This window comes from Trichechus manatus, unplaced genomic scaffold (assembly GCF_000243295.1).
Source record: "Trichechus manatus latirostris isolate Lorelei unplaced genomic scaffold, TriManLat1.0 scaffold00117, whole genome shotgun sequence".
NCBI classification, from domain to species: Eukaryota; Metazoa; Chordata; class Mammalia; order Sirenia; family Trichechidae; genus Trichechus; species Trichechus manatus.
In genome coordinates this window covers 6407543-6435385 of record NW_004444053.1, presented here as the reverse complement: position 1 = coordinate 6435385, position 27843 = coordinate 6407543, and the positions used below count along the sequence as shown (strand labels likewise).

At 38.9% G+C, this 27843-nt stretch overlaps 1 protein-coding gene across 4 annotated transcripts in view; it reads right to left on the bottom strand.

Moving 5' to 3' along the window:
- The window catches only part of DNM3 (dynamin 3), a 717102-nt gene that overhangs the window by 526359 nt on the left and 162900 nt on the right, over positions 1–27843 (bottom strand). For all 4 annotated transcript variants that reach the window (XM_023738465.1, XM_012557752.2, XM_004384112.3 and 1 more), the window contains exons 3-4: positions 10962–11111; positions 9515–9718 (exon numbers count right to left, since the gene is read on the bottom strand). In XM_023738465.1, coding sequence (XP_023594233.1) covers positions 9515–9718; positions 10962–11111 — 354 coding nt within the window. The remainder of the gene's footprint in view (positions 1–9514; positions 9719–10961; positions 11112–27843) is intronic.

The window sequence follows — 27843 nt, the reverse complement described above, 5'->3', positions numbered from 1 at the left end:
TCCGGATAACCTTGAGGTTTTGCACATGCAGGAAATGAAGGTTAAGGCAGAGTTATTAACTGCCTCACTGAGCACTGAAGGTATACCTCAAAATGCACACCAAACCCCTCACTAAAGGGTGGGAGACTTATGGATAGGCATTTAAGGGAATATCCATCCAATCATTAGGTGACCACTAAGAAAACAAAACAGAAACTTCAGGGGACACTCATGATAAAGAATACAGACCTTACAGAATTAGTTTTAAAAAAATCACTAATCAAGCAGCAGCAGCAAAAACAACCACAAACAGCAGCAAAAACAAACTCTTAAGAGGAGAGAAATCTGATTTCCAGAGGTGCCACATCACTGTGCTTAGAAATGTCCAGTTTTCAACAAATATTACAAGATATGCAAAGAAACAAGAAAGAATGGCCCCCACACAGGAAAATAGTTGCTGTTATTATCAGGTGCCATCAAGTCAGCTCTGACTCATAGCAATCCCATGTACAACAGAAAAAAAGATTGCCCAGTCCTGCGCCATCCTCACAATCGTTGCTATGTTTAAGCCCATTGTTGCAGCCACTGTGTCAATTCATCTGGTTGAGGGTCTTCTTCTTTTTCACTGACCCTTTACTTTACCAACATGATGTACTTCTCTAAGGACTGGTCCTCCTACTAATATGTCCAAAGCACATGAGATGAAGTCTCACAGTCCTTGCTTTTAAAGGGCATTCTGGCCATACTTCTTACAAGACAGATTTATTTGTTCTTCTGTCTGTCCATGGTATATTCAATATTCTTCGGCAACACCATAATTCAAAGGCATCCATTCTTCTTTGGTCTTCCTTATTCATTGTCCAGCTTTCCCATGCATGTAAGGTAGATGAAAATAGCATGGCTTGGGTCAGGTGCACCTTAGTCCACGAGGTGACATCTTTGCTTTTCAACACTTCAAAGAAGTCTTTTGCAGCAGATCTGCCCAATGCGATATGTCGTTTGATTTCTTGACTGTTGCTTCTATGGGTGTTAACGGTGGATCCAAGTAAAATGAAATCATTCAACATCAATCTTTCCTCCATTTATGATGATGCTGCTCATTGGTCCAGTTGTGAGGATTTTTCTCTTCCCTATGTTGAGGTGTAATCCATACTGAAGGCTGTAGTCTTTGACCTCCATAAGTAAGTGCTTCAAGTCCTCTTCACTTTCAACAAGGACGGTTGTGTCAGCTACATATCTCAGATTGTTAATGAGTCTTCAATTCTGATGCTGTGTTCTTCTTAATATAGTCCAGCTTCTCGGATTATTTGCTCAGTATACAAAATGAATAAGTATGGTAAAAGATACAACCCTGACGCATACCTTTCCTGATTTTAAACCCTGTGGTATCCCCTTTTTCTGTTTGAATGGCTGTCTTTTGGTCTATGTACAGGTTCCACATGAGCACAATTAAGTGTTCTGGAACTCCCATTCTTCGCAATGTTATCCATAATTTGCTATGATCCACAGAGTCAAATGCTTTTGCATAGTCAATAAAACACAGGTAACATCTTTCTGCTATTCTCTGCTTTCAGCCAAGATTCATATGACATTAGCAATGATATCCCTCGTTCCACGCCCTCTTCTGAATCTGTCTTTAATTTCTGGAAGTTCCCTGTCGATGTACTGCTGCAACCATTTTTAAATTATCTTCAGCAAGATTTTACTTGAGTGTGATATTAATGATACTGTTCAACAATTTCTGCATTCCAATGGATCACCTTTCTTTGGAGTAGGCACAAACACGTATCTCTTCCAATTGGTCACTCAGACATCTGTCTTCCAAATTTCTTGGCATAGACAAGTGAGCACTTCCAACATTGAATCTATTTATTGAAACATCTCAATTGGTATTCCATCAATTCCTGGAGCCTTGTTTTTCGCCAATGCCTTCAGTGCAGCTTGGACTTCTTCCTTCAGTACCATTGGTTCTTGATCATATGCTAACTCCTGAAATGGCTGAATGTAGACCAATTCTTTTTGGTACAGTGACTCCTGTGTATTCCTTCCATCATTGTTTGATGCTTCCTGTGTCGTTCAATATTTTGCCCATAAAATCCTTCAATATTGCAAATTGAGGTTTGAATTGTTTCTTCAGTTCTTTCAACTTGAGAAATGCCGAGTGTGTTCTTCCCTTTTGGTTTTCTAACTCCAGGTCTTTGCGTATTTCATTATAATACTTTACTTTGTCTTCCTGAGCCACCCTCTGAAATCTTCTGTTCAGCTGTTTTACTTCATCATTTCTTCCATTCACTTTAGCTACTCTATGTTCAAGAGCAAGTTTTAGCATCTCTTCTGACATCTATTTTGGTCTTTTCTTTCTTTCCTGTCTTTTTAATAATCTTTTGCTTTCATCATGTATGATGGCCTTGATGTCATCCTACAATTTGTGTGGTCTTCAGTCATTAGGGTTCTAAAGCATCAAATCTATTCTTGAGATGGCCTCTAAATTCAAGTGGGATATACACAGCATCATAATTTGGCTCTCGTGGACTTGTTTTAATTTTAATCAAAATTTAATTAAGGAAAATTGTTAGTCAGTAGAAACTATCACTGAAGAAGCCTAGATATTGAAGCCGCTAGACAAACACTTTAAATTAACTATGTTAAATATGTTCAAAGAACTAAAGAAAACCATATCTAAAGAACTAAAGAAAAAGTATAAAGATGGTGTTTCACCAAACAGAGAATAGAATATCAATTAAGAGATATAAATAATTCTTAAAAAGGAGCCAAACAGAAATGATGGAGATAAAAAATAAAATAACTGAAGATAAAGATTCACTAGAGGGGCTCAAAAGCAGATCTGAGCAGGCAGAAGAAAGAATAGGCACACTTGAAGATACGTCAATTGATATTCCAGTCTGAGAACAAAAAAAGTTAACAAACCTACTTAACAGAAGAAAAAAGGAAAACATAAAGACTCGGTAAACACAAAATCTATAATAACGAAACAAAAGAAAATCCACAAACAAAAGGAACTCAGCACAGGAAAGTAAGAGGAACAAAGAAAACATCAGCACTACAGAAAAAAAAAAATATGACAGCAATAAACTCTTACCTATTGATAAGCGAACTAAATGTAAATGGCTTAAATGAACCCGTAAAGAGTCAGAGTGGCGAATGGATACAAAAACACGACCCATCAATATGCAGCATACAAGAGACACACCTTAGACAGAAAGACATAAATATATAAAAATCAAAGGATGGAAAAAAATGTATCAAGCAAACAGTAACCAAAAAAGAGCAGGAATGGCAATACTAATCTCAGATAAAACAGACTTCAAGGCAAAATTCACCATAAAAGACAAGGAAGAACATTATATAATCATTAAAGGGACAAAAAATTAAACCCATTGCCATCAAGTCAATTCCGACTAATAGTAACCCTATAGCACAGAGTACAACTGCCCCATAGAGTTCCCAAGGAGCACCTAGTGGATGTGAACTGCTGACCTTTTGGTTAGGAGACATAGCTCGTAACCACTACACCACCAGGGTTTCCATTAAAGGCACAATCCACCAAGAAGTCATAACCCTCATAAATATCTACACACTCAACAGGGCTCCAAGACACATTTAAAAAAAAAAAAGTTAACAGCACTGAAAAGAGAAATAGACAGTTCTACAATAATAGTAGATGTCAACATACCACTCTTGGTAAAGGACGGAACACCTATAAAGAGCTCAACAAAGATAAAAAAGATCTAAAGGCCACACACAAACAACTTACTTGACATCACAGACATATATAGAACACTCTACCAAACAGCAGCAAAGTATATGTTCTTTTCCAACATACATAGAACATTCTCCAGAATACATCACATTTTAGGCCACAAAGCAATCCTCAATAAAATCCAAAACATGAAAATAATACAAAGCATTCTCTCTGATCACAACACCACAAAAGTAGAAATCAATAAAGGGAAGAACAAAAGAAAAATACAAGGAAAGTGAATAACATTTTGCTTAAAAACAAGTGGGTAATAGAAGAAATCAAATTCCTAAATCAAATGAGAGTGAAAACCCATCATACCAAAACCTTTGAGACACAGCAAAGGCAGTGCTCAGAGGTCAATTTAAAGCAATAAACACACACACCAAAAAAGAGAGAAAAGGCCAAAATCAAAATGTTATCCCTACAACTTGAACAAATAGAGAACAGAAAAAAAAAAAAAAAAAGCCCACAGGAACCAGCAGAAAGGAAATAACAAAGACTGGAGCAGAAATAAATGAAACATAGAACAAAAACAATAGAAAGAATCAACAAGACCAAAAGTTGGCTCTTTCAGAAGATAAACAAAACTGACAAACCCCTGGCGAAACTGACAAAAGAAAAACGGAAAAGAAAGCAAAAAAAAAAAAACAAAAAAACAAATAAGAAAAGGGGACATTACAACAGACCCAATTGAAAGAAAAAGGATCATAACAGAATACCATGAAAAATTGGGGACTATGGTCTCAGGGGACATCTAGTTCAACTGGTATAACATAGTCTATAAAGAAATTGTTCTACATCCAACTGTGGTGAGTAGCATTTGGTGTCTTAAAAGCCTGCAAGAGGTCATCTAAGATACATCTACTGGTCCCATCCAGGCTGGAACAAAGGAGAATGAAGAAGACCAAAGACACAAGGGAAAGATTAGTACAAAGGGCTAATGGACCACAACTACCATAACCTCCGCCAGACTGAGCCCAGAAAAACTAGATGCTGCCCAGTTACCACAACCAGCTGCTCTGGCAGGGATCACAATAGAGGGTACCGGACAAAGTGGGGGAAAAACGTAGAACAAAATTCAAATTCACAAAAACAAAAAAAAAAAAAAAAACAGGCTTTCTGGTCTGACAGAGACTGGAGAAACACTGAAAGTATGGCCCCCAGACACCCTTTTAACTCAGTACTGAACTCACTCCTGAGGTTCACCCTTCAGCCAAAGATCAGACAGTTCTATAGGGCAGTGGAAATCCTGGGGGCATAGTGGTTAAGAGTTCAGCTCCTAACCAAAAGATCAGCAGTCCGAATTGACCAGGCACCCCTTGGAAATCCTATAGGGCAGTTCTACTCTGTCCTATAGGGTTGCTATGAGTCAGAATCAAATCTACGGCAACAGATTCATTGTTGTTTTTTTTTTTAGTTCTTTATAGGGCCAACAATAACACACGTGAGGAACATGCTTTATGGTTCAATCCATGCATAGGAAACTAATGGCTGCACCAGCTCAAAAGCAAAGACAAGAAGGCAGGAAGGGACAGGAAAACTGGACAAATGGAAACAGGGAAACTGGGGCAAAGAAGAGAGTGTTGACACATCACAGGGTTGGCAACCAATGTCACAAATTATTTGTGTATTAACTGTTTTCACATAAAGTACAATTTTTAAAAAGTCAAAAAAAAAAAGAATACTATGAAAAATTGCACTTCAACAAATTTGAGAACCTATAGGAAATGGATGCATTTCCAGAAACACACTACCTACCTAAACTAACACAAACTGAGATAGAAAATCTGAACTGACCCATAACAAGAGAAGAGATTGAAGAGGTAATAAAAACATTCCAACAACAAAAACAACAAAAAACCTGGCATGGACATCTTCACTGGAGAATTCTACCAAACACTGAGAGAAGAGCTCACACCAATACTACTCAAACTATTTCAGAGCATAGAAAAGGAAGGAATACTCTCTAATTTATTCTTTGAAGCTAGAATAAACCTGATATTGAAGCCAGGCAAAGACACCACAAAAAAAAGAACATTACAGACCAATATCTCCCATTCTAGCCAATAGAATTCAGCATCATATCAAAAATATAATACACCATGACGAAGTGGGATTCATACCAAGTACGCAAGGATGATTCAACATAAGAAAATCAATCAACATAATCCACCACACAAATAAAATTAAAAAAGAATCACAAGATCATCTCGATGCAGAAAAGCTATCTATCTGATAAAGTCCAACACCCACTCAGGATAAAAACTCTCAATAAAACAGGAACAGAAGAGAAATTTTTCAACATAATAAAGGGCATTTATGCAAAACCAACAGCCAACATCATTCTCTATGGAGAGAGGCTGAAAGCATTCCCCCTGAGAACAGGAACAAGACTAGGACACCTTTTATCACCACTGCTATTCAACATTGTGCTGTAAGTCCTAGCTAGAACAATAAGGTAGGAAAAAGAGATAAAGGGCATCCAAATTGGAAAGGAAGAAGTAAAACTAATCCTATTCACAGATGATATGATCCTATACATAGAGAACCCCAAAAATTCCACAAGACAACTACTGGAACTAATCGAAAGACTCAGCAGAGTAGCCAAATACAAGATCAACATACAAAAATCAGATTTTATCACCAACAAAGAGAACTTTGAAACGGAAATCAGGAAAACAATACTATTTATAATAGCCCCTAAAAAGATAAAATGTTTAGGAATAAATCCAACCAAGGAAACTACAAAATGTTATTTCACAAACCAAGAGACCTACATAAATGGAAAAACATACCATGCTCATGGATAGAAAGATTCAACATTGTGAAAATGTCAGTTCTACCCAAAGCGATCTAAAGACATAATGCAATCTCAATCGAAATACCAACAGCATTCTTTAACAAGATGGAAAAACTAATCATCAACTTTACATGGAAAGGGAAGACGCCGCACATAAGCAAAGCATTATTGAAGAAAACGAACAAAGTAGGAGGCCTCACGCTATTTGATCTCAGAACCTACTGTACGGTCACAGTAGTCAAAACAGCCTGCTACTGGTACAATGAAAGACACATAGACCAACAGAACAGAATTGAGAATCCAGATGTAAATTCATCTACCTATGGTCTGCTGATCTTTGACAAAGGACCAAAGTCCGTTAAACAGGGAAAGGACAGTCTTTTTAAAGAATCATGCTAGCAAAACTGGACGTCCATTTGTAAAAAAACGAAACAGGACCCATACCTCACAACATACATAAAACTAACTGAAAATGGATCAAAGACCTAAATATAAACCCAAATAAATTGAATACAATACAAACCAGAAGATAAACTAGATAACTGGGAGCTCCTAAAAATTAAACACTTACGCTCATCATAAGACTTCATCAAAAGAGTAAAGAGACCTACAGACTGGGAAAAAAAATTTGGCTACGACATATCTGACAAGGGTCTAATCTCTAAAATTTATAGAATACGTCAACACCTCAACAACAAAAAAGACAAATAATCCAATCAAAAAATGTGCAAAGTATATGGACCGACACTCCACCAAAGAAGACATTCAGGCATGCTAACAGACACATGAGGAAATGCTCATGATAATTAGTCATTAGATAAATGCAAATCAAAACTACAATGAGATACCATCTCACCCCAACATTACTGGTACTAATCAAAAAACAAAACAAATGTTGGAAAGGTTGCAAAGAGACTGGAACTCTTATGCACTGCTGGTGGGAATGTAAAATGGTCCAACTACTACGGAAAACAATATAGCACCTCCTTAAAAAGTGAGAAATAAAAATACCATACAAACCAGCAATCCCACTCCTAGGAATATATCTTAGTGAAATAAGAGCTGTCACACGAATAGACATATGCACACCCATGTTCACTGCAGCATTTATTCACAATAGCAAAATGATGAAAACAACCTAAGTGCTCATCAACAGATGAATGGATAAACAAATTATGGTACATACACACAATGCAATATACACAACGATAAAGAACCATGATGAATCCGTGACACATCTCACAATATGGATGAATCTGGAGGACATTATGTTAGTGAAATCAATCACAAAAGGACAAATACTATATGAGACCTCTATTATAAATACCCAGGGAAAGGTTTACACACAGAAAAAAACAATCTTTGATGGTGACGAGGAAGGGGAGAGGTGGGGGGGAAATCACTAACTAGATAGTAGACTAGAGTTAACTTTGGTGAAAGGAAAGACAACACATAATACTGGCGAAGTCAACAGAATTTGTTCAAGACAAAGTCATAGAAGCTTCCTAGACACATCCAAACAATTTGAGGGACCAAGTTACCAGGACAGAGGGCTGGGGACCATGATCTCAGGGAACATCTACGTCAATTGATATAAGATAGTTCATAAAGCAAATGTTCTACATCCCACTTTGGTGAGTAGTGTCTAGGGTCTTAAAAGCTTGTGAGCGGCCATCTGAGATACAGCTACTGGTTCCATCCTGTCCGGTGCAAAGCAGAATGAAGAAAACCAAAGACACAAGGAAAATATTAGTCCAAAGGACTAATGGATCACATGAACCACAGCCTCCACCAGCATGAGCCCAGAAGAACTAGATAATGCCCAGCTACCACCACCAACCACTCTGACAGGGATCACAATAGAGGGTCCCTAACAGAGCGGGAGAAAAATGTAGAACAAAATTCAAATTCACAAAAAAAAGACAGACTTACTGGTCTGACAGAGACTGGAGGAACCCCTAAGACTACAGCCCCCAGACACCCTGCTAACTCAGAACTGAAGCCTCTCTCGAATTCCACCTATCAGTCAAAGATTAGACAGGCCTATAAAATAAACAAAAACACATGTGAGGAATGTGCTCCTCAGTTCAATCAAGTATACAAGATCAAATGGCAACACTTGCCCAAAAGCAAAGACCAGAAGGTAGGAAGAGACAGGAAAACTGAACGAATGGACACAGGGAAACCAGAGTGGAAAGGGAAAAGGGGGGAGTGCTGACATATTGTGGGGATTGCAACTAATGTCACAAACAATTTGTGTATAAATTTTTGAATGAGAAACTAATTTGCGCTATAAACTTTCACCTAAAGCATAATAAAATACAATAAAAATTCATATAATTGGAGAACATGTGGATCCACATTCAAAGGACACACAACTGAGTGCTCATGCATAACTACTTTTAACAGACACACACTAAGACCATCACTGGGGTCTCTAAAGATAAACTGTTATTACTAAGCTCAGAAAAAAGAAAAATAATCAAAACATCAGCATAAAGAAGGGACTTTCCTGGACTCTGAAATGCAAACAACAGATAATGTCCCAGTTTTAGAATATACATTTATTTTTAATAAGTATAAACTAAATAATATTTTACTTGCATTAAAAGAACTGCTTATTTTAAATAAAACAAACGAAAAGTCAGAAAGATTCTCTGGGAATATATTTAGGTTAACTTTTACAATAATCTAAAAAGATTGTCTGAATTCTGCTGTACCAGTTTATTTCATAGACTTTGTTTAAATAGTTCATGAGGCTTAGAAATGTATATTTATTTTTATAAGTGTTAAAATATTTTCCATAGTTATTTTTCTTTTGGCATCTTAAAGACAAAAGAATTAACAATATTAATAGTGATTAGTTATAGCAATAATAAAATCAAGCCATGAGAATTTGTTACCTTTAAAAATACTCAAACTCTTGACATTTTAAAGTAACTCCATCTCATCTTTAAAAGTAACACACTTACCTTGAGGGTCAACTTCTTTAGCTAGTTTCAATGCATCTGAGTTTGCAAGATCAGTATTGGCTGGGGTAACAGCCAAAATCAAACAGTTCTCCCGCATGATGAACTGCATAATCATTTCTCTGAGCTGATACTCAATATCTGGTGGCTGATCTCCCACGGGCACTTTAGTAATTCCAGGTAGGTCGATCAGGGTTAGATTTAACACTGGGTGGAAAGGATAAAAGTATTTTACATACACCCTTAATGCTAGGAGACAGCAACAATGCAGGGTTATCTGTCACTTAATGGAGATAAAAGAAGCTCAGTTCTGTATATTGTGCCTCTGAATAACGGCAATCCAAGTATGTAGAATAAAAAGCACAGAATATAAAACAACTTTGCTAGTTTCCTCTATTTTTATGACATGATTGTACTATGCCAAATGATCATGTCAACATAATTCGAAAGGCACTGATTTGCAGGCATAACAGTCTTCTCAGAGAGCTGTCATATCCGTAACCAGGGGGTTATAATTAAAACACTGAACAATAATGCATATGGTGTCTGTCAGTCTTATACATGGCCTTAGAATGTTGTAAAAGTACTCAGGGTAAGATGTGTCTTTTCCATCAAAAGCTTCATATGTTGTTTATAGAGGTTTTGCCACTTAACCTGTTGGAAAGTGTTAAGCACCGTGGTGCCGACAGGGTACTGCAGGCTGTATAACCATGCTCACAGAGCATGCTATCAAAGATTAGAGCACAACCTGGTAGGGTAAGGAACTGCTCCTGAATTAATGGCAATTCTGACTCCAGCCCAATCTAGCTGTTTTTCTCTGTGTACACAACAGTGTTAGCACCAAGTCCTCCTGGGAAGATATAACTGAGCCTTTGCCGTTCATGCTCTGCTTTAAAAGAAAACAGCGGGGTAGGGAATTAAAAAGTAACAGAGCTAGGTAGGGAATTAAAAACTAAAATCTGTCCCACCAAAGATTTAGTCAGAATAGAGGCTATTTCCCATCACATACCACAAGGTGATTATCTAGTTTATAAGTTTCTGCAGACAATCTTAAAAAAAGCAGTTGATTCCTCAAAAAGAGAATAAATATTCATGGCCATGAGGAAATCCAACAGGGCAAGATTAAACCATATTACCAAGTACCTCCAAGATTTTTGTAACCTCTGAAGGTATTAAGAACAGAAGTTTCCATGCATACCCCACTGAATTCTAAAAGTTTATAATAAACATAAAGGAAAATTTTAAAATGATTAAAAAGCCATCTCCTCCTGCCTTCCCAGTAATAAAGCTATAAGCTGTTTGGAGTATACTATTTCTAGCAGTATCCAAACACTACTGCAGAAGCCCAATACTTTTTGGGAGAACAAATTATCCTCTCTACAAATAATGTATGTTAATTAATGTAGTAAGAATTTGAGGAAAAGAATCGGAGTTTTATTATTTCACTTACCATGTGGGGAATAGACTCGTAAGTTAATGGGAATGGAGGAAATGCCTTTATTCATTCCAGTCACTCGATCTGTTTCTGCTTCAATCTCATGGCGAACTTCATCAAAATCTGTAAATTTTTTTCCTTTGCAGTGTAGAAATTCAGCATATTCTACAAAAGACAAATTAATACAACCTAAATTCACATGCTGTAGCCATAATTATAAGGAAACAATGTTTCTTTAATTACAAGTCAAATTATCTGTTAAAATGAAAAAAAAAAGCCTGCAGTTACTAAGAATCACAGTTTATACTTTAGAAATATTAAGCATAGCAAAAATATTAAAGATGCTAAATTTGCTAATTTTTAGTCAAGCAATAAGTACTATACCAAAAACCAAACCAAATCTGATTCTGACTCATAGGGATCCTGTAGGACAGAGCAGAACTGCACCATAAGGTTTCCAAGGAGCCCCTGGTGGATTCGAACTGCTGACCTTTTGGTTAGCAGCCAAGCTCTCTAACCACTATTTAAAAAAACCAAAACCAAACTCGTTGCCGTTGAGTCAATTCTGACTCACAGCAACCCTATAGGGACAGAGTGGAACTGCCCAATAGAGTTTCCAAGGAGCGCCTGGTGGATTTGAACTGCCGACCTTTTGGTTAGGAGCCATAGCACTTAATCACTATGCCACCAAGGTTTTCCTAACCACTATTAGCAGTGGTTAAATCATGTAATCTATTAAATAATTCAAAGATAATTTTGGCATTCCAAATGATAAAGCAAACAACAGCATCTGATCGTCAAAGAAATTAGATCCAGAGGACACACAAAGCCCACCCACTAATCCTATTAACATTTTCTTTTTTGATATCACCACTTTGTTAAGAAGGAATGCTAAGTTGTATAAACATAGCTTAAAAAACCTGTTGCCGTTGAGTCGATTCCAACTCATAGCGACCCTATAGGACAGAGTAGAACTTCCCTATAGGGTTTCCAAGGAGGGACTGGTGGATTTGAACTGCCAAGCTTTTGGTTAGTAGCCTGAGCTCTGTACCACCAGGGCTAAAGGAGAAAAATTTAGAAATAAAGTTTGCTTAACTCTTTAAAAAGAATATACAGGATATTTTAGCTTAAAAATGTACTATTAAAAATGCCATGTCAACTTGTGTAATTAAAATGACATTTTTTAAAAAGAAAAAAAAGATAGAGAATATTACATCAAAAAGAAACTACCTGCAATCTAAGTTATACTAATAATAATAATGATCAGTATCTGTAGGCAGAAGGAAAAACTCTTAACTAAAAAGAACAGCAAACTAGTTTTTATTTCAGTAACATTCTACCAACTGTTGTATTGTCAATTTCTACTCCTACTTCCAGAGATACCAAGTATATACAGGGAAACCAAACCAGTTCCTGTGGAGTCAATTCTGCCTCATGGTGACCCCATGTGTGTCAGAGTAGAACTGTGCTCCACAGGGTTTTCAATGGCTGATTTTTCAGAAGCAGATTGGCAGGCCTTTCTTCTGAGAGCCTCTCGGTGGATTTGAACCTCCAACCTTCTGGTCAGCAGCCGATCATGCTAACCACCTGCACCACTCAGGACTCCTATAAACAGGGAAACTGGTACTATCAGAAGGTCCCTGAGTGGCACAAACGGTTTGCACTCAACTACTAATCTATAGGTTGGAAGTTTGAAACCACCCAGTGGTGTCACAAAAGAAAGGTCTGGATATCTGCTTCTGTAAAGTCTGCAGCTAAGAAAACCCTATGGAGCAGTTGTACTCGGTAATATATAGGGTCACCGTGAGTCAGAATCAACTCAGCAGCAACACATTTGTTTTGCTTGTTTGTTTCTTTGGTTTTTTGGTACTACTAAATCTAAAAATTTACGAAAAATTTTTTTAAGAGAACAATTTTTAACAAATATTTTAGCTTCTCTAATATGGTTGAAGAATTGCTCTACCAAAATTAGACTAATGTTGGGCAGGTTGGGCCCAACATTTAAACTGCACCAACCTTGGCAAGGCCAGTAGGAGAGACAGCCGAATATAAGGTGTGGTCCTCTCTCTTCAAGGAGCTTAGCATCAACTTGGGAAGCTAAAGATTTTATCACAGAGAAAAAAGCTAGCACACAAGGCAGCATGTAATGAGTGCTGATTTGCATGTAAATGATAGGAAAGGGAGAGGTAGGAGAGATGGCTTCAAGCCCAAAAAACAGAGGGGGATAGGAACTGAGTTACTGAAGAGCAGGAAGGATTTCAATGTGTGGGAAAGAAAAGTCTTTCAGAAAATCAGAGAATCTTAATAGCTTCAACAAATCCCTGGTAACTTACCCTCTACCCTCTGCTTGAAGTCACTCATTGATGGGGAACTCAGGCTCTGATCCCTTTGGAAAAAACTCTTATTGGAAAATATTTTCCTTATATTGACATAAAATCTGCTTTCTTGTCATATTCCATTGGTAGAGCTTTTGCCCTCTGGAGCTGCTCAGACAAGTCTTCTATGTGAAAAGGCTGGGGAATGATTCGGGTGTTGCACACAGAGTTCATCTCCTTCCTGGGCTCCTCCCACCCCCTTTCCTGGCTTTTCTGTTCATTGGTCAGGGCTCCTGGTGGCAAAGGTAGATTTCTCAGCAACACCTCATCTACTCAACACTGCAAAAACTGCAGACTCTCAATGTGGAACAAGTTCATGCTTAATTTACCAAAGAAATGAAATGATCTAACTTTTCAAGTGTTAGAATGAGAGTCAGAGACTTAATTTCTATCTTTCCAGACAACGTGTATGGGTGTGAATATCATTCTAGTTTAGTTTCTCCATATAATAATATGCACCACTTCTGAAAAATGGTAAGCTAAGATTCCTGAAAGCTGGGTCCTCTAATGGTGGAAGTATACACAAGAAAGCCTCTATAGGCTTCGGGAAGTTTGGCCTGAAGAGATTACTCGTCATTTGGCATATTCTTTCACATTTGCCCCATCAGAGGTGCTGTTTTTTATTAGAATATAAATTACCCACTCAATGCTTACTCCAGTACCATATGAACTTAAGAATTTGGGTAACAGAAGTAGAAGACAAAACAAAAAGAAAAATAAAGAGGAACAAAAGAAGTCAGATCCCAGAAACTAACGAAACAAAAATGAATAAGTAAAAATGAGTCCAGGTAATTAATAAGAAATGGAATTGTATTTTTCCATTTAAATACAGTCTGTGGTTGAGGACTTAGGGTTAACACAACAACTACTTTCATAGAATTAATAAGATCAGGGACCACGTTTTCCATTATGTTACCCACTGCCATTGATTCGATTCCAACTCATAGTGACTTTATCTGTTGTCATTGTCAGGTGCACTTGAGTCGGCTCCAACTCATAGAGACCCCATGTGCAACAGAACAAAACACTACTCAGTCCTGGGACATCCTCACAATCGTTATGCTTGAGCCCATTGTTGCAGCCACTGTGTCAGTCCATCTCATTGAGGGTCTTCATCTTTTTCGCTAACCCTCTACTTTACCAAGCATGATGTCTTGCTCCGGGGACTGATCCCTCTTGACAACATGTCCAAAGTATGTGAGATGAAGCCTCACCATCCTTGCTTCTAAGGAGCACTCTGGCTGTACTTCTTCCAAGACAGATTTGTACGTTCTTTTGGCAGTCCATGGTATATTCAATATTCTTCGCCAACACCACAATTCACAGGCATCAATTCTTCTTTGGTATTCCTTATTCATTGTCCAGCTTTCACATGCATATGAGGTTACTGAAAACATCATGGCTAGAATCAGGCGCACTTTAGTCTTCAAGGTGACATCTTTGCTTTTCAACACTTTAAAGAGGTCTTTTGCAGCAGATTTGTCCAAGGCAACGCGTCATTTGATTTCTTGACTGCTGCTTCCACGCGTGTTCACTGTGGATCCAAGTAAAATGAAATCCTCGACACCTTCAACCTTTTCCCCATTTATCATGATGTTGCTTATTTACTGGTCCAGTGGTGAGGATTTTTTTCTTTATGTTGAGGTGTAATCCATACTGATTGCTGTAGCTCTCTGATCCTCATCAGTAAGTGCTTCAAGTCCTCTTCTCTTTCAGCAAGCAAGGTTGTGTCATCTGCATAATGTAGGCTGTTAATGAGTCTTCCTCCAATCCTAATGCCACGTTCTTCATATAGTCTGTTACTAATCAGTAAATATAAGTAACACAAATGTGGACTTAGTTTGTTACCACTAGATGGCGCCTGCTTGCTTTCTCAGTTTGAAACTAACATCCTTCCCACACGGTTGTAAAATCAATGTGATTTTCAAATTAGATTTTATATTCATTCCTGAACCCCTGAAATGCTTTTTATCTTGAAATTGAAGGATTAGAATTGTAAATGATCACCTCAAACCTCAGACAGATTTAGAGATGCCTGTATTCATTTACTAATTTGGCTAATATTTACCGAGTTCCTCCTACTTTTCAGGCACTGTTGTAGAAACTAGAGATTTAGTAGAGAAAAAAACAATGAAGCTAAATTCTAATGAAGGGAAACAAAAAACTCTGTGTGTGTGTGTCCTCGCATGTGCTAGGAAGGGACATTCCTTTGTTATATGATTGAAGGAGGTCTCTCTGATAAGGTGACATTCGAGCAAAGACTCAAGAAACTGGAACCATATATCTAATCAGGGCTTAATATGCAGAACATATAAAGAACTCCTACCACTTAACAACAAAGAGAAAAACAACCCAATCAAAAAATGGGCAAAGTAAATGAACAGTCATTTCACCAAAGTGGATATACAAATGGTCAACAAGCACACGAAAAGATGCTCAGCATCATTTGTCATTAGGGAGATGCAAATCAAAACCACAATGAAAACACCACCTCACCCCCACTAGAATGGCTATGGAAAAAAAAAGGAAAATGACAGGTGTTGGTGAGGATATGGAGAAATTGGAACCCTCATCCATTGCTGGTGGGAATGTAAAATGGTACAGCCACCGTGGAAAATCATTTGGCGGTTCCTCAAAAAGTTGAACAAAGAACTACCATATGACACAGCAGTCCCAATACTAGATATATATATATATACCCAGAAGAAGTGAAGGCAGGAACACAAACAGAAACCTGTACACCAATGTTCATTGCTGCATTTTTCACAATATCCAGAATGTGGAAACAAGTGAAATATCCATCAACAGATGAATGGATAAACAAAAGGTGGTATATAATACAATGGAATATTATTCAGCCACAGAGAGAGATGAAGTTCTGATGCATGCCACAACATCGATGAACCTTGAAAACATTATGCTGAGTGAAATAAGTCAGTTACAAAGACAAATATTGTATGATCCCATTTATATGAAATAGGCAAATGTATACTGACTAAAGTTTATTAGCAGTTACCAGAGTTGGGAGGGAAGGGGAAAGGGGCTTAGGGAGCACTGAATTTCTGTTAATGGTTGTAGAATAATTTGGGAAAAGGACAGTGGTAATAGTTGCATAACATGATGAATGTAATAAATGTCACTGAATTGTACACATAAAGACTGCTGAATTAGCAACTGTTTTGTTATATATATTTTTAGCGCACACACACACACACACACACACACACACGCACGCCTCAAGAAAGTGAGGAAGAAAGTCATGCATTAAGTGAGAGCATTTGGGCAGTTTCCTGAGGCAGACTCATGCTTGGCATGTTGGAGAAAGCACTAAGAGGCCAATGGGACTGGAGCACGGAGCTACAGAGGCACCTAGGAGATGAGGTCAGAGGTGTGGGACAGATCCCGACTGTGTAGTGCCTGTGGGCCATTTTAAGGACTTTGACTTTTACTCAGAGTGAGACAGAAGACCATATGAAGGGTTTTGAGTAAAGGGAAATGTGATTTGCGGTGTTTTAAACAAATAAGTGTGCTGCTGCATTGAGAACAGAAAATGGGGAGCAAGAGAGGAAGCCAGCTATTCCAATAATCCAGGTGAGAGATGACAGGGTTTGCATCAGGGTGGCACCAGTGCAGGGGGTGAGAACTGGCTGAATTTCAGTGGATTTTGAAGTAAAAATCAAGAGGACTTGCTGATGGATTAAAGATTGGGTATGGGAGAAAGAGAGGAGTCAGGATAACTTCAAAGAGTTTGACCTCAGCAACTGGGACAATTTTGAAATGGAGAAGACTGAGAGGAAGAGGTTGGGGGAAGAGGGAGTTGGGAATTAGGAGTTTGGTTTGGGAATATTAAGTTTGAGATGTCTATTACACCCCCAAATGGAGAAATGAAGCTGCTGATAATGGTGTGGATTACATAGGGGCTGTTGATCTTGCATGCCATCAAGTCATTTCCGACTCACAGCAACCCTATATGACAAAGAAAAAGTCCCTTTTGGGTTTCCCAGGCTATAATCTTTACAGCAGCGGATCACTAGGTCTTTTCTCCTGTGGAGACACTGGTAGGTTCTAACTGCCACGTTTCAGTTAGCAGCTGAGCATTTAACCATTGAGACACCAGGGCTCCTTGCACAGGGGTAGGAGATACCACTAACATGCATAGTTATCTGATAGGTGTATATTTATTCTGAAAATTTCCCAGAAGATGGTAGTCAAGTACTCAAGGAAAAAGGTGGCTTTTTCTAATTAGCACAAAAATGCCTTTGGGACTAGATGCACGAGGGTTTCATCCATGGTTGAGCTAGAGATACATGCTTGGGATTCATTAAAGACAGGCAAGTGGATTAGATCACTAAGACAGTGAATTACATAGGGAAGAAGAGATCCGCGCACTGAGCCCTGCGGTATTCGAATGTCTGGAGGTCAGTCAGAAGATGCGGACTGACAAGTAGTAGTCAACAAGCGAGAGATGACCTAATGTCAAATGAAGGGAGCGTTTCATGAGGCAGGAGACCTTGCACTCCATCAAATACTGTGACACATCAGGTAAGATGAGGAATAAAGATGGAGGGAAGAATCTGGCTACTTGAGACTTCTTGAAGGGGACTGACAACAGCTGCTGCAGTGGAGGAAGGTGACGGAAAGCCTGACTGGAATGAGTTTAAGAGAGAATGGGAGGAGAGGAAGTGGAGACAGATTATAAATATTCTGTCACAGAGTTTTGTTGGAAAGTAGAAGAGAGGTGAGAGTGCAGCTGGAGAGGAATATGAGGTCCAGGGAGGGCTTTGTAAAGATGAGTAAACTAACAGCACGTTCACAGGCTGATGGTAATAATACAGTATTAAGGGGAAAAGTGATAATACACAAAAGGGAGAAGGGAAAAGCACTGGAGTAACATCTTAAGGAAGAGGAGATAGGAGGCATTAGAAAGGAACATGCTGCTTTATCCATAGGAACAGGAAGGAAGCAGAACAATGAGTGTGGTAGAGGCAAAAAAGTAGAAGTAGTGGTAGTGAGAGCATGTGAAAGTTCATCACGTGTAAGGATTTATCATATTTGTCTAAATCATTTTATGTCCCTAAAAAACATTTCTGCATAGACTCTCACTTATTAAACCCTATAAATACTATTATTTGTACCACAGAATACTTCTCTCTCTCAGTCTCTCTGTCTCTCTGTCTCTCTCACACACACACACACATAAAGCCACAGAGTGATTCTAAACGAGCAACGTAAGAGTAACCACAGCAGGAATGTCAACTTGGGCCTAATTTACGTCCATCACTGGGGTTTAGACCTGCCCAGCATATCAGAAGAACTGATAGCATAGGAGTGACAGAATCCTTTTTTCTATGAGGGCCCAGAGAACCTCCTAGGAAATAATGCATTCCACAGGATGGAAAAGCTGGCAAAACCAGCTAACTCGTGTTGTCATAAGGCATCTACCTGTAATTCATCCCCTATCCAGGCCCAGAGACCCACAGGTCTGTGTCCCCTTGTCTTTAACAGTACAATAATAAATGTCAGATCTTACATCCAACTTTCTAATAAGAAAAGCATGGCAACCATAACTACAATTCATAGCTACAGGATAATATTGGCAATAAGGTAAGTTCCACTAGCAACAAGGTAAAGCAGTCCTGCTGAGTGAGCCCTGCCAGTAGTAGCAGACCAAAAACAGGTGGGTAGAAGAGGTGGAATGTACAGTTTTTGTACAACTGACCACAATCTACTACTAAGGAAGATAATAAATCACCTTACATTATTATGTAATGCCTAAATAAACCTTTATTAACAATGTAGAGTTGAAAATACCACAGTTTTATCTCTCTTGAAAGGACTAACACAAAACTAATGGATCACTTACAATACTCACCTCTGAACAAGAGTGTTTACCTGAGTTTAGGGATGGAAGAAATTATAACATCCAGGCCAAACTACACAACAGGCTATCCAAGAAAATTAATAGTTGGTCTTAAGGGCTTTTAAATGTGTGTCTGCTGGGGTTTCATGCAAAAGATGCAGAAATCAAAGATTTTTACCAACTTCTGCAGTCTGAAATTGATTAAACATGTAATCAAGATGCATTGATAATTACTGGTGATTGGAATGTCAAAGTTGGAAATAAAGAAAAACCAGAAGTTAGAAAATATGGCCTCGGTAATAGAAACCACACCAGAACGCAAAATAGAATTTTCCAAGACCAATGACTTCTTCATTGCAAATACCTCTTTTCAACAACATAAATGGCAACTATACGCGTGGACTTCACCAGATGGAAAACACAGGTATCAAATCGACCACATCTGTGGAAAGAGAAAATGGAAAAGCTCAATATTATCAGTAAGAATGAGGCCAGGGGCTGACTGTAGAAGAGACCATCAACTACTCATATGCAAATTCAAGGTGAAGGTGAAGAAAATTAGAACAAGTCCATGAGAGCCAAAGTACGACCTTGAGTATATCCCACCTGAATTTAGAGACCATATTAAGAATAGATTTGACTCACTGAACAACACTGACCAAAGACCAGGCAAGTTCTGGAATGACATCAAGGACATCATACATGAAAAAAAGCAAGAAGTCATTAAAAGGACAGGAAAGAAAGAAGACCAAAACAGATATCAGAAGAGACTCTGAAACTTGCTCTTGAATGTCAAGTAGCTAAAGCAAAAGGAAGAAATGATGATGTAAAAGAGCTGAACAGAAGGTTTCAAAAGGCAGCTCAAGAAGACAAAGTAAAGTATTATAACGAAGTATACACAGACTTGGAATTGGAAAACCAAAAGGAAAGAACATGTTTGACATTTCTCAAGCTGAAAGAACTGAAGAAAAAATGCAAGCCTCGAGCTGCAATACTGAAGGATTCTATGAGGAAAGTACTAAACAAGACAGGAAGCAACAAAAGAAGACAGAATCACTGTACCAAAAAGAATTAATCAACATTCAAACATTTCAGAAGGTAGCATATGATCAAGAACCGATGGTAATGAAGAAAGAGGTCCAAGCTGCACTGAAAGCACTGGCAAAAAACAAGTCTCCATGAATTGACGGAATGCCAATTGAGATGTTTCAACAAATGGATGCAGCACTGGAAATGCTCACTAGTCTATGCCAAGAAATTTGGAAGACAGCTGCCTGGTCAACTGACTGGAAGAGATTCATACTTGTGCCCATTCCAAAGAAAGGTGATCCAACAGAATGCAGAAATTATCGAACAATGTCATTAATATCACACACAAGTAAAATTTTGCTAAAGATCATTAAAAAGCAGTTGCATCAATAGCAAACTGCCAAAATTCAAGCTGGATTCTGAAGAGGACATGGAACGAGGGAGATCATTGCTGATGTCAGAAGGATCCTGGCTGAAAGCAGAGAATACCAGAAAGATGTTTACCTGTGCTTCATTGACTATGCAAAGGCATTTGACTGTGTGAATCATAACAAATTATGGATAACATTGCAAAGAATGGGAATTCCATAACATTTAATTGTCCTCATGAGGAACCTGTACATAGACCAACAGGCAGTCAAACACAACACGGCAATATTGCGTGGTTTAAAATCAGGAAAGGTGTGCGTCAGGGTTGTATCCTTTCACTAAACTTATTCAATCTGTATGCTGAGAAAATAATGTGAGAAGCTGGACTATACGAAGAAGAATGTGGCATCGGGATTAGAGGAAGACTCATTAACAACCTGCGATATGCTGATAACACAACCTTGTTTGTGAAAGTGAAGATGATTTGAAGCACTTATTTATGAAGATCAAATACCACAACCTTCAGTATGGATTACACCTCAACATCAAGAAAACAAAAATCTTCACCGCTAGACCAATAAGCAACATCATGATAAACAGAAAAAAAATATTGAACTTGTCAAGGATTTCATTTTACTTGGATCAACAATCAACAACAATGGAAGCAGCAGTCAAGAAATCAAAAGATGCATTGCATTGGGCAAATCTGCTGCAAAAGATCTCTTTAAAGTGTTAAAAAGCAAAGATGTCACTTTAAGGACTAAGGTGCACCTGACCCAAGCCATGGTGTTTTTCAATCGCCTCATATGCATGTGAAAGCTGGACAATGAATAAGGAAGACTGAAGAAGAATTGATGCCTGTGAATTATGGTGTTGGTGAAGAATACTGAATATACCATGGACTGCCAGAAAAATGAACAAATCTGTCTTGGAAGAAGCACAGCCACAATGCTCATTAGAAGTTAACTTTGGACATGTTATCTGGATGGACCACTTCCTGGAGAAGGACATCATGCTTAGTAGGGTAGAGAGTCAGTAAAAAAGAGGAAGACCCTCAACGAGATGGACTAACACAGAGGCTGTAACAATGGGCTCAAGCATAACAACAATTGTGAGGATAGCACAGGACCAGGCCATGTTTCGTTCTGTTGCACACAAGGTTGCTGTGAGTCAGAACCAACTCGACAACATCTAATAACAACAACAAATACATGTAGACCTCGCCAGATGAAATACTCAGGAATCACATCAACTACATCTGTGGAAAGAGACAATGGAAAAGCTCAATATCATCAGTAAGAACAAGGCCAGAGGTCGAATGCAGAACAGAATATCAATTGTTCATATGAAAGTTCAACTTGAGGCTAAAGAAAATAAAAACAAGTGCAGGAGAGCAAAATACAACCTTAAGTATATCCCAAGTGAATTTAGAGGCCATCTCAAGAATAGATTTGATGATTGAACACTAGTGACCAAAGACCAGATGAGTTGTGGGATGACATCAAGGACATCATACATGAAGAAAGCAAAAGTTCACTAAAAATACAGGAAAGAAAGAAAAGATCAAAAAGGATATCAGAAGAGACTCTGAAACTTGCTCTTGGATGTCGAGTAACTAAAGCGAAAGGAAGAAATGATGACATCATAGACCTGAACAGAAGATTTCAGCCGGTGGCTTGAGAAGACAAACCATTACAATGACATGTGCAAAGACCTGGAGGTAGAAAACTAAAAGAGAACACACTTTCCATTTCTCAAGCTGAAAGAATAGAAGAAAAAATATAAGCCTCGAGTTGTAATTTGAAAAATTCTATAGGCAAAATATTGAATGACACAGGAAGCATCGAAAGATGATGGAAGGAATACACAGAGTCACTGAACAAATAAGAGTTCTTCAATACTCAACCATTTCAGGAGGTAGCATATGATCAAGAACCAATGGTACTAAGGGAAAAATTCTAAGTTGCACTAAAGGCATGGGTGAAAACAAGACTCCAGGAATTCACAGAATACCAACTGAGATGTTTCAACAAACAGATGCAATGCTGGAAGCACTCATCTGTCTATGCCAAGAAAATTGGAAAACAGCTACCTGGTCAACTGACAGGAAGATATCCATATCTGTACCCATTCCAAAGCAAGGTAACCCAACAGAATGCAGAAATTATCAAACATATCAATATCACACACAAGTAAAATTTTGCTAAAGATCATTAAAAAATGGTTGAAGCATCGACAGGGAACTGGCAGAAATTCAAACTGGATTCAGAAGACAATGTGGAGTGAGGGAGATATCATTGCTGATGTCAGATGGATCTTGGCTGAGCAGAGAATACCAGAAAGATTTCTACCTGTGTTTTATTGACTATGCAAAGGCATTTGACTGTGAGGATCATAACAAATTATGGATATCACTGCGAAGAATGGGATCTCCAGAACACTAAATTGTGCTCGTGAGGAACCTGTACATAGACCAAGAGGCAGTCGTTTGAACACAACAAGGCGATATTGCATGGTTTAAAATCAGGAAAGGTATGTTAAGCAAATAATCCAAGAAGCTGTGCTATATGAAGAAGAATGTGGCATCAGGACTGGCAGAAGACTCATTAACAACCTGCAATATGCAGATGACCTTGTTTTGCTGAAAGTAAGGAGGACTTGAAGTACTTGCTTATGAAGATAAAAGACTATAGCCTTCAATATGGATTACACCTCAACATAAAGAAAACAAAAATCCTCACAACTGGACCAATAAGCAACATCATGATAAACAGAGCAAACACTGAAGCGGTCAAAGAATTCATTTTACTTCAATCCACAATCAACAACCATAAACATAACAGTTAAGAAATCAAACGACATACTGCATTGGGCAAATCTGCTGCAAACAACCTCTTTAAGGTGTTGAAAAGCAAAGATGTCACTCTGAGGAGTAAGGTGTGCCTGACCCAAGCCATGGTATTTTCAATTGCCTCATATGCATGTGAAAACTGAACAATGAATAAGGAAGAATGAAGAATTAAAGCCTTTTAACTATGATGTTGGTGAAGAATATTGAATATACCATGGACTTGCAGAAGAACAAACAAGCCTAACCTTGGAAGAAGTACAGCCAGAGTGCTCCCTGGAGGCGAGGAGGGTAAGGCTTCGTCCCATGTACTTCGGACATGTTATCAGGAGGGACTAGTCCCTGGAGAAGAACATCATGCTTGGTAATTGTGATCATTAAAGTTGTATGTCAACTTGGCTGGGCCATAATTCTCAGTCGTTTGGAAGTTATGATGTAGTCTGATAGTCAAATAATGATGTGATCACCTCCATGACAGGATCTGCTGTGAGTAGCCAATGAGCTGAAAGGGAGTTTCCTTGAGGTGTGGCCTACATCCAATATAGGTAGAATTTCTGGCAAGGCTCTTGGGCTTTTACTCCCTCGGGACCCTGCAGCTGATTCCTGCTCATCTGACCTCTGCTTCTTAGGACTTGAGCTAGCAGCTTACCTGCTGATCTTGGCAGCCTGTGAACTAGAGGCCTGTTGTCTGATCTGCCGATCTTGGGTTCACCAGACCCTGCAGCTACACGAGTCAGGAAAAGCCATGAGCCTGACCCATGGACTTGGGGCTTTCCAGCTCTACAACCGCATGAGCAATTTTCTTGATATAAATCTCTCTCTCCTTCTCTCTCTATATGTATATATATATACACACACATACACACATTAGACACCTCACTGGTTTTGCTTCTTCTAGAGAACCCAACCTAAGACATTTGGTACAGAGCGTGGTTCTAGACAAACAAAATTGTAAGGGCAAGTTTTCTAAATTGTTTCTCAAGTCTGGTTAGTCTTAAAGATGTTGATGATTCCGCTTCAAGTAGTTAAGAGGGCACTGCTAATCCGTGGCATGAGGTGGCAACAGAAATATGCAAAATATCACCATCAATAGATCAGGTATTGGTGAGAGGCGAGGCTTCAGGTGATCATATGTTTGATACCTTTCTATAATTTTATCAGAAAGAGAAGTATAAGGAAGCTGGTTGGTTGGTCCTACTTTCGCTAGACAAAGCAGTGAAAGAAAGAGATGAGCTCAGGGCTTCAGAGTTAAAGCTCAAGCGCCATAAATGACCTCAAAGTTTCCATTTGTGCCTTGAAAAGAGCCCTGGTGGCACAGTGGTTAGGAGTTTCACTGCTAACCAAAAGGTCAGCAGTGCCTTGAAAGAAAGCCTTATTTCTTGTAAGTAACAGAGCTGATATTGCCTAAAACCAAACCTAGAGTCTTATGGTAAAAGTCGCTGAATTACAATGCCAAATGAATTCGCAATATCGAGTGGTGTCTGAAGATAAAGTGAGGGTATTGATTGGTAAGAAGTGGGATATTGAAACGTAGGATGGGGACACATGGGCAGATAATCAGGGAGCTGGGGACACTGGGCCCCTAAATTCCATTGAATCACTCCTGCCAACAAAACCAACCCTCTTACTCCCATCTAAAGAGATTACTCCATCTTTGTCTACTAAACCACCCCCTCCATTAAAACCATTAGCCCCTCCCCCCCACTGATGAGATTAACCCAGCTGGGTCTGAAGAGCCTTTGTCTGAATCATTGCCTGGGACATTGCCTAAGGCAGATGCCTTACAAGACGAAGCTGAATGTTCTCAAAACACATACCCATCACCGATTTTGGCTTTAGACCTATAACTAGACTTAAGTCCCAGTGAGCCCCATAAGGCAAAGTACAAAGTGTGACCCAGGAGGAAGTACACTACACACACTCCAAAAGAACTGCTTGACTTTTCTAATATGTACAAACAGAAACCTGGGGAGTATGTGCGGGAACGGCTATTAGGGGTGTAGGATAATGCTGAAAGGAACATAAAGATGGATCCATCTGAGTTTATTGATATGGGCCCACTAAGCACAGATTCTTCATTCAGTGTTTCAGCTTGAGAGGTTAGGAAAGGATCTAACAGATTATTTGGTTGGGTCGCTGAAGCATGGATTACACGGTGGCCTACACTAAATCAAGCTGAAGTACAAGACCTGCCTTGGTATACTGTAGAAGAAGGTATCCAAAGGCTTAGAGAAACTGGCATGTTAGAGTGGATTTATCAGGTCAGACCCACAGACCTACATATGGAGTGCCTAGAGGACACACCGTTTACCACAACATGGAGAAACAAATTTGTGAAGGGAGCTCCAGCATCCCTGAAGACTGCTGTGATTGCTATTTTATGTAACTCAGATTTGACAGTGAGAACTGTCCTAACTGAATTAAGACACTAAACTATAATGGGGCTGGATTGGACCCTATAGTGTTTATGGTCAAGTGGCAGCACTCAATTCCAAAGGCAAGGTGGGTGTGGTTACCATAATGGAAAGCGGAGTCAAAGCAGTAATCAGAACAGTCTGACTTGTATAGACTTATGGTGTTGGCTACTTAGTCCTGGTGTCCCTAGGAGCAAAACTGACAGGAAATCTACTAAATATTTACTTGATCTGTACAAGCAGAAGAATTCTAGGTCAAGTGAATGGAATAATAACTTGAATCATTAGAGTAGAGAATCATAGCCCCTCAATCAGTTCCCAGACTTGAGCAAGTTTACAGACCCACAGCCCATTGATAGGAGGCTGGGTCACCTGGTGGAAGGATCATGCTACACTGCCAAAAATTTATACTATTAATCTTTCTTGGCCTTCTCCAAAGGGATCTAAGGCCCTTTATGAGAGTGACTGTTCATTGGGGAAAAGGAAATAATTTCAGAATTCAGGGATTACTAGATACTTGTTCTGAACTGACACTAATTCCAGGAGACCCAAAATGTCACTGTGGCCCACAGGTTAGAGTGTAGGCATATGGAGGTCCGGTAATGAATGGACTCTTAGCTCATGTCCATCTCACAGTAGGTCCAGTGGGCCCCGAACCCATCCTGTAGTGATTTCCCCACTTCCAGAATGCATAATTGGAATAGAAATACCCAGAAACTGGCAGAACCCTCACAAAGGATCCTTCACAAGTGGAGTAAGGACTATTATGGTAGGAAAAGCCAAGTGGAAGCCATTAGAACTGTCCCTGCCTAGGAAAATAGTAAACCAAAAGCAGTATCGCATTCCTGGAGGGATTGCAGAGACTACTGCCACCATCAAAGACTTGAAGGATGCAGGGGTAGTGATTTCCACCACATCCCCATTCAACTCACCTATCTGGCCTGTGCAAAAACCAGATCTTGGAGAATGACAGCGCACTATCGAAAATTTGACCAAGTGGTAACTGCAACAGCAGCTACTGTTCCAGCAAAAAAGAAGAAGACCCTTGACAAGCTGGATTGACACAGTGGCTCCAACAATGGGCTGAAACAGCAACCATTGTGAGGATGGCGCAGGACCTGGCAGTGTTTCGTTATGTTATACAAAGGATCACTATGAGTCGGAACTAACTCAATGGCACCTAACAACAACAACAACAACAAAAAAACTAATATGTCTGAAGATCTAACAATTTCATCTTACAGTTTTGATATATACTGAATGGTCCAATTTCCAGTAGCAGGAGCTGTCTTGGTATGTTCTCGGTGTTCCTTTCATTCTAAATGCTTGGTAGTTGGGCACATAAAATGGTACTCTTTCTCAAATAATTCCAGGCTTCAGCCCAAGAACAATCAGAATAGACAGTGTATTAAATTGCTTAGCCACAAGCCCATATAAAGGATGAAGTTCATGTGTACATAAGCATTGAACCCCTGATAACAATCCATGAATTGTATTTTGTGTTAGTATAACCTGTCTTGCTGAAATTCATAGTATGTTTTCAGTTTCACAAAATGAGACTCCTAAGTTTAAAAACCTTTTCTGTTTCCTCAGTGTTAAAAATAGTCTACACTTGAAGCAAAAGTTAATTTTCATTTTTATATCAAAGAATGATTTGGGAAAAAAGGAGCATATTAAAAAATCAGAGCTATCACTGCATTTTTATTTCTCTGTAACACATTTTAGCACTGTCGTTTCTACTGGTCACGAAAATAAATTATGCTAGGTTAAACAACTGACAAATTGTTTGGGGGAAGGATGAGATGGTTTATGGCTGGGCACCATTCCAATCATCTGTGAAAAGCACAGCATGACCATAAGAATTTAAATATTTCCAGAGGAAGATCACGGCAAGATGGCGGTCTAGGCAGAAGCACCACGCCGTCCCTCCACAACAAAAATCCGAAAAACTAAGCCAAACAGAGAATCAACAATCCTGAAACCCTAGAACATCAAATGAAGA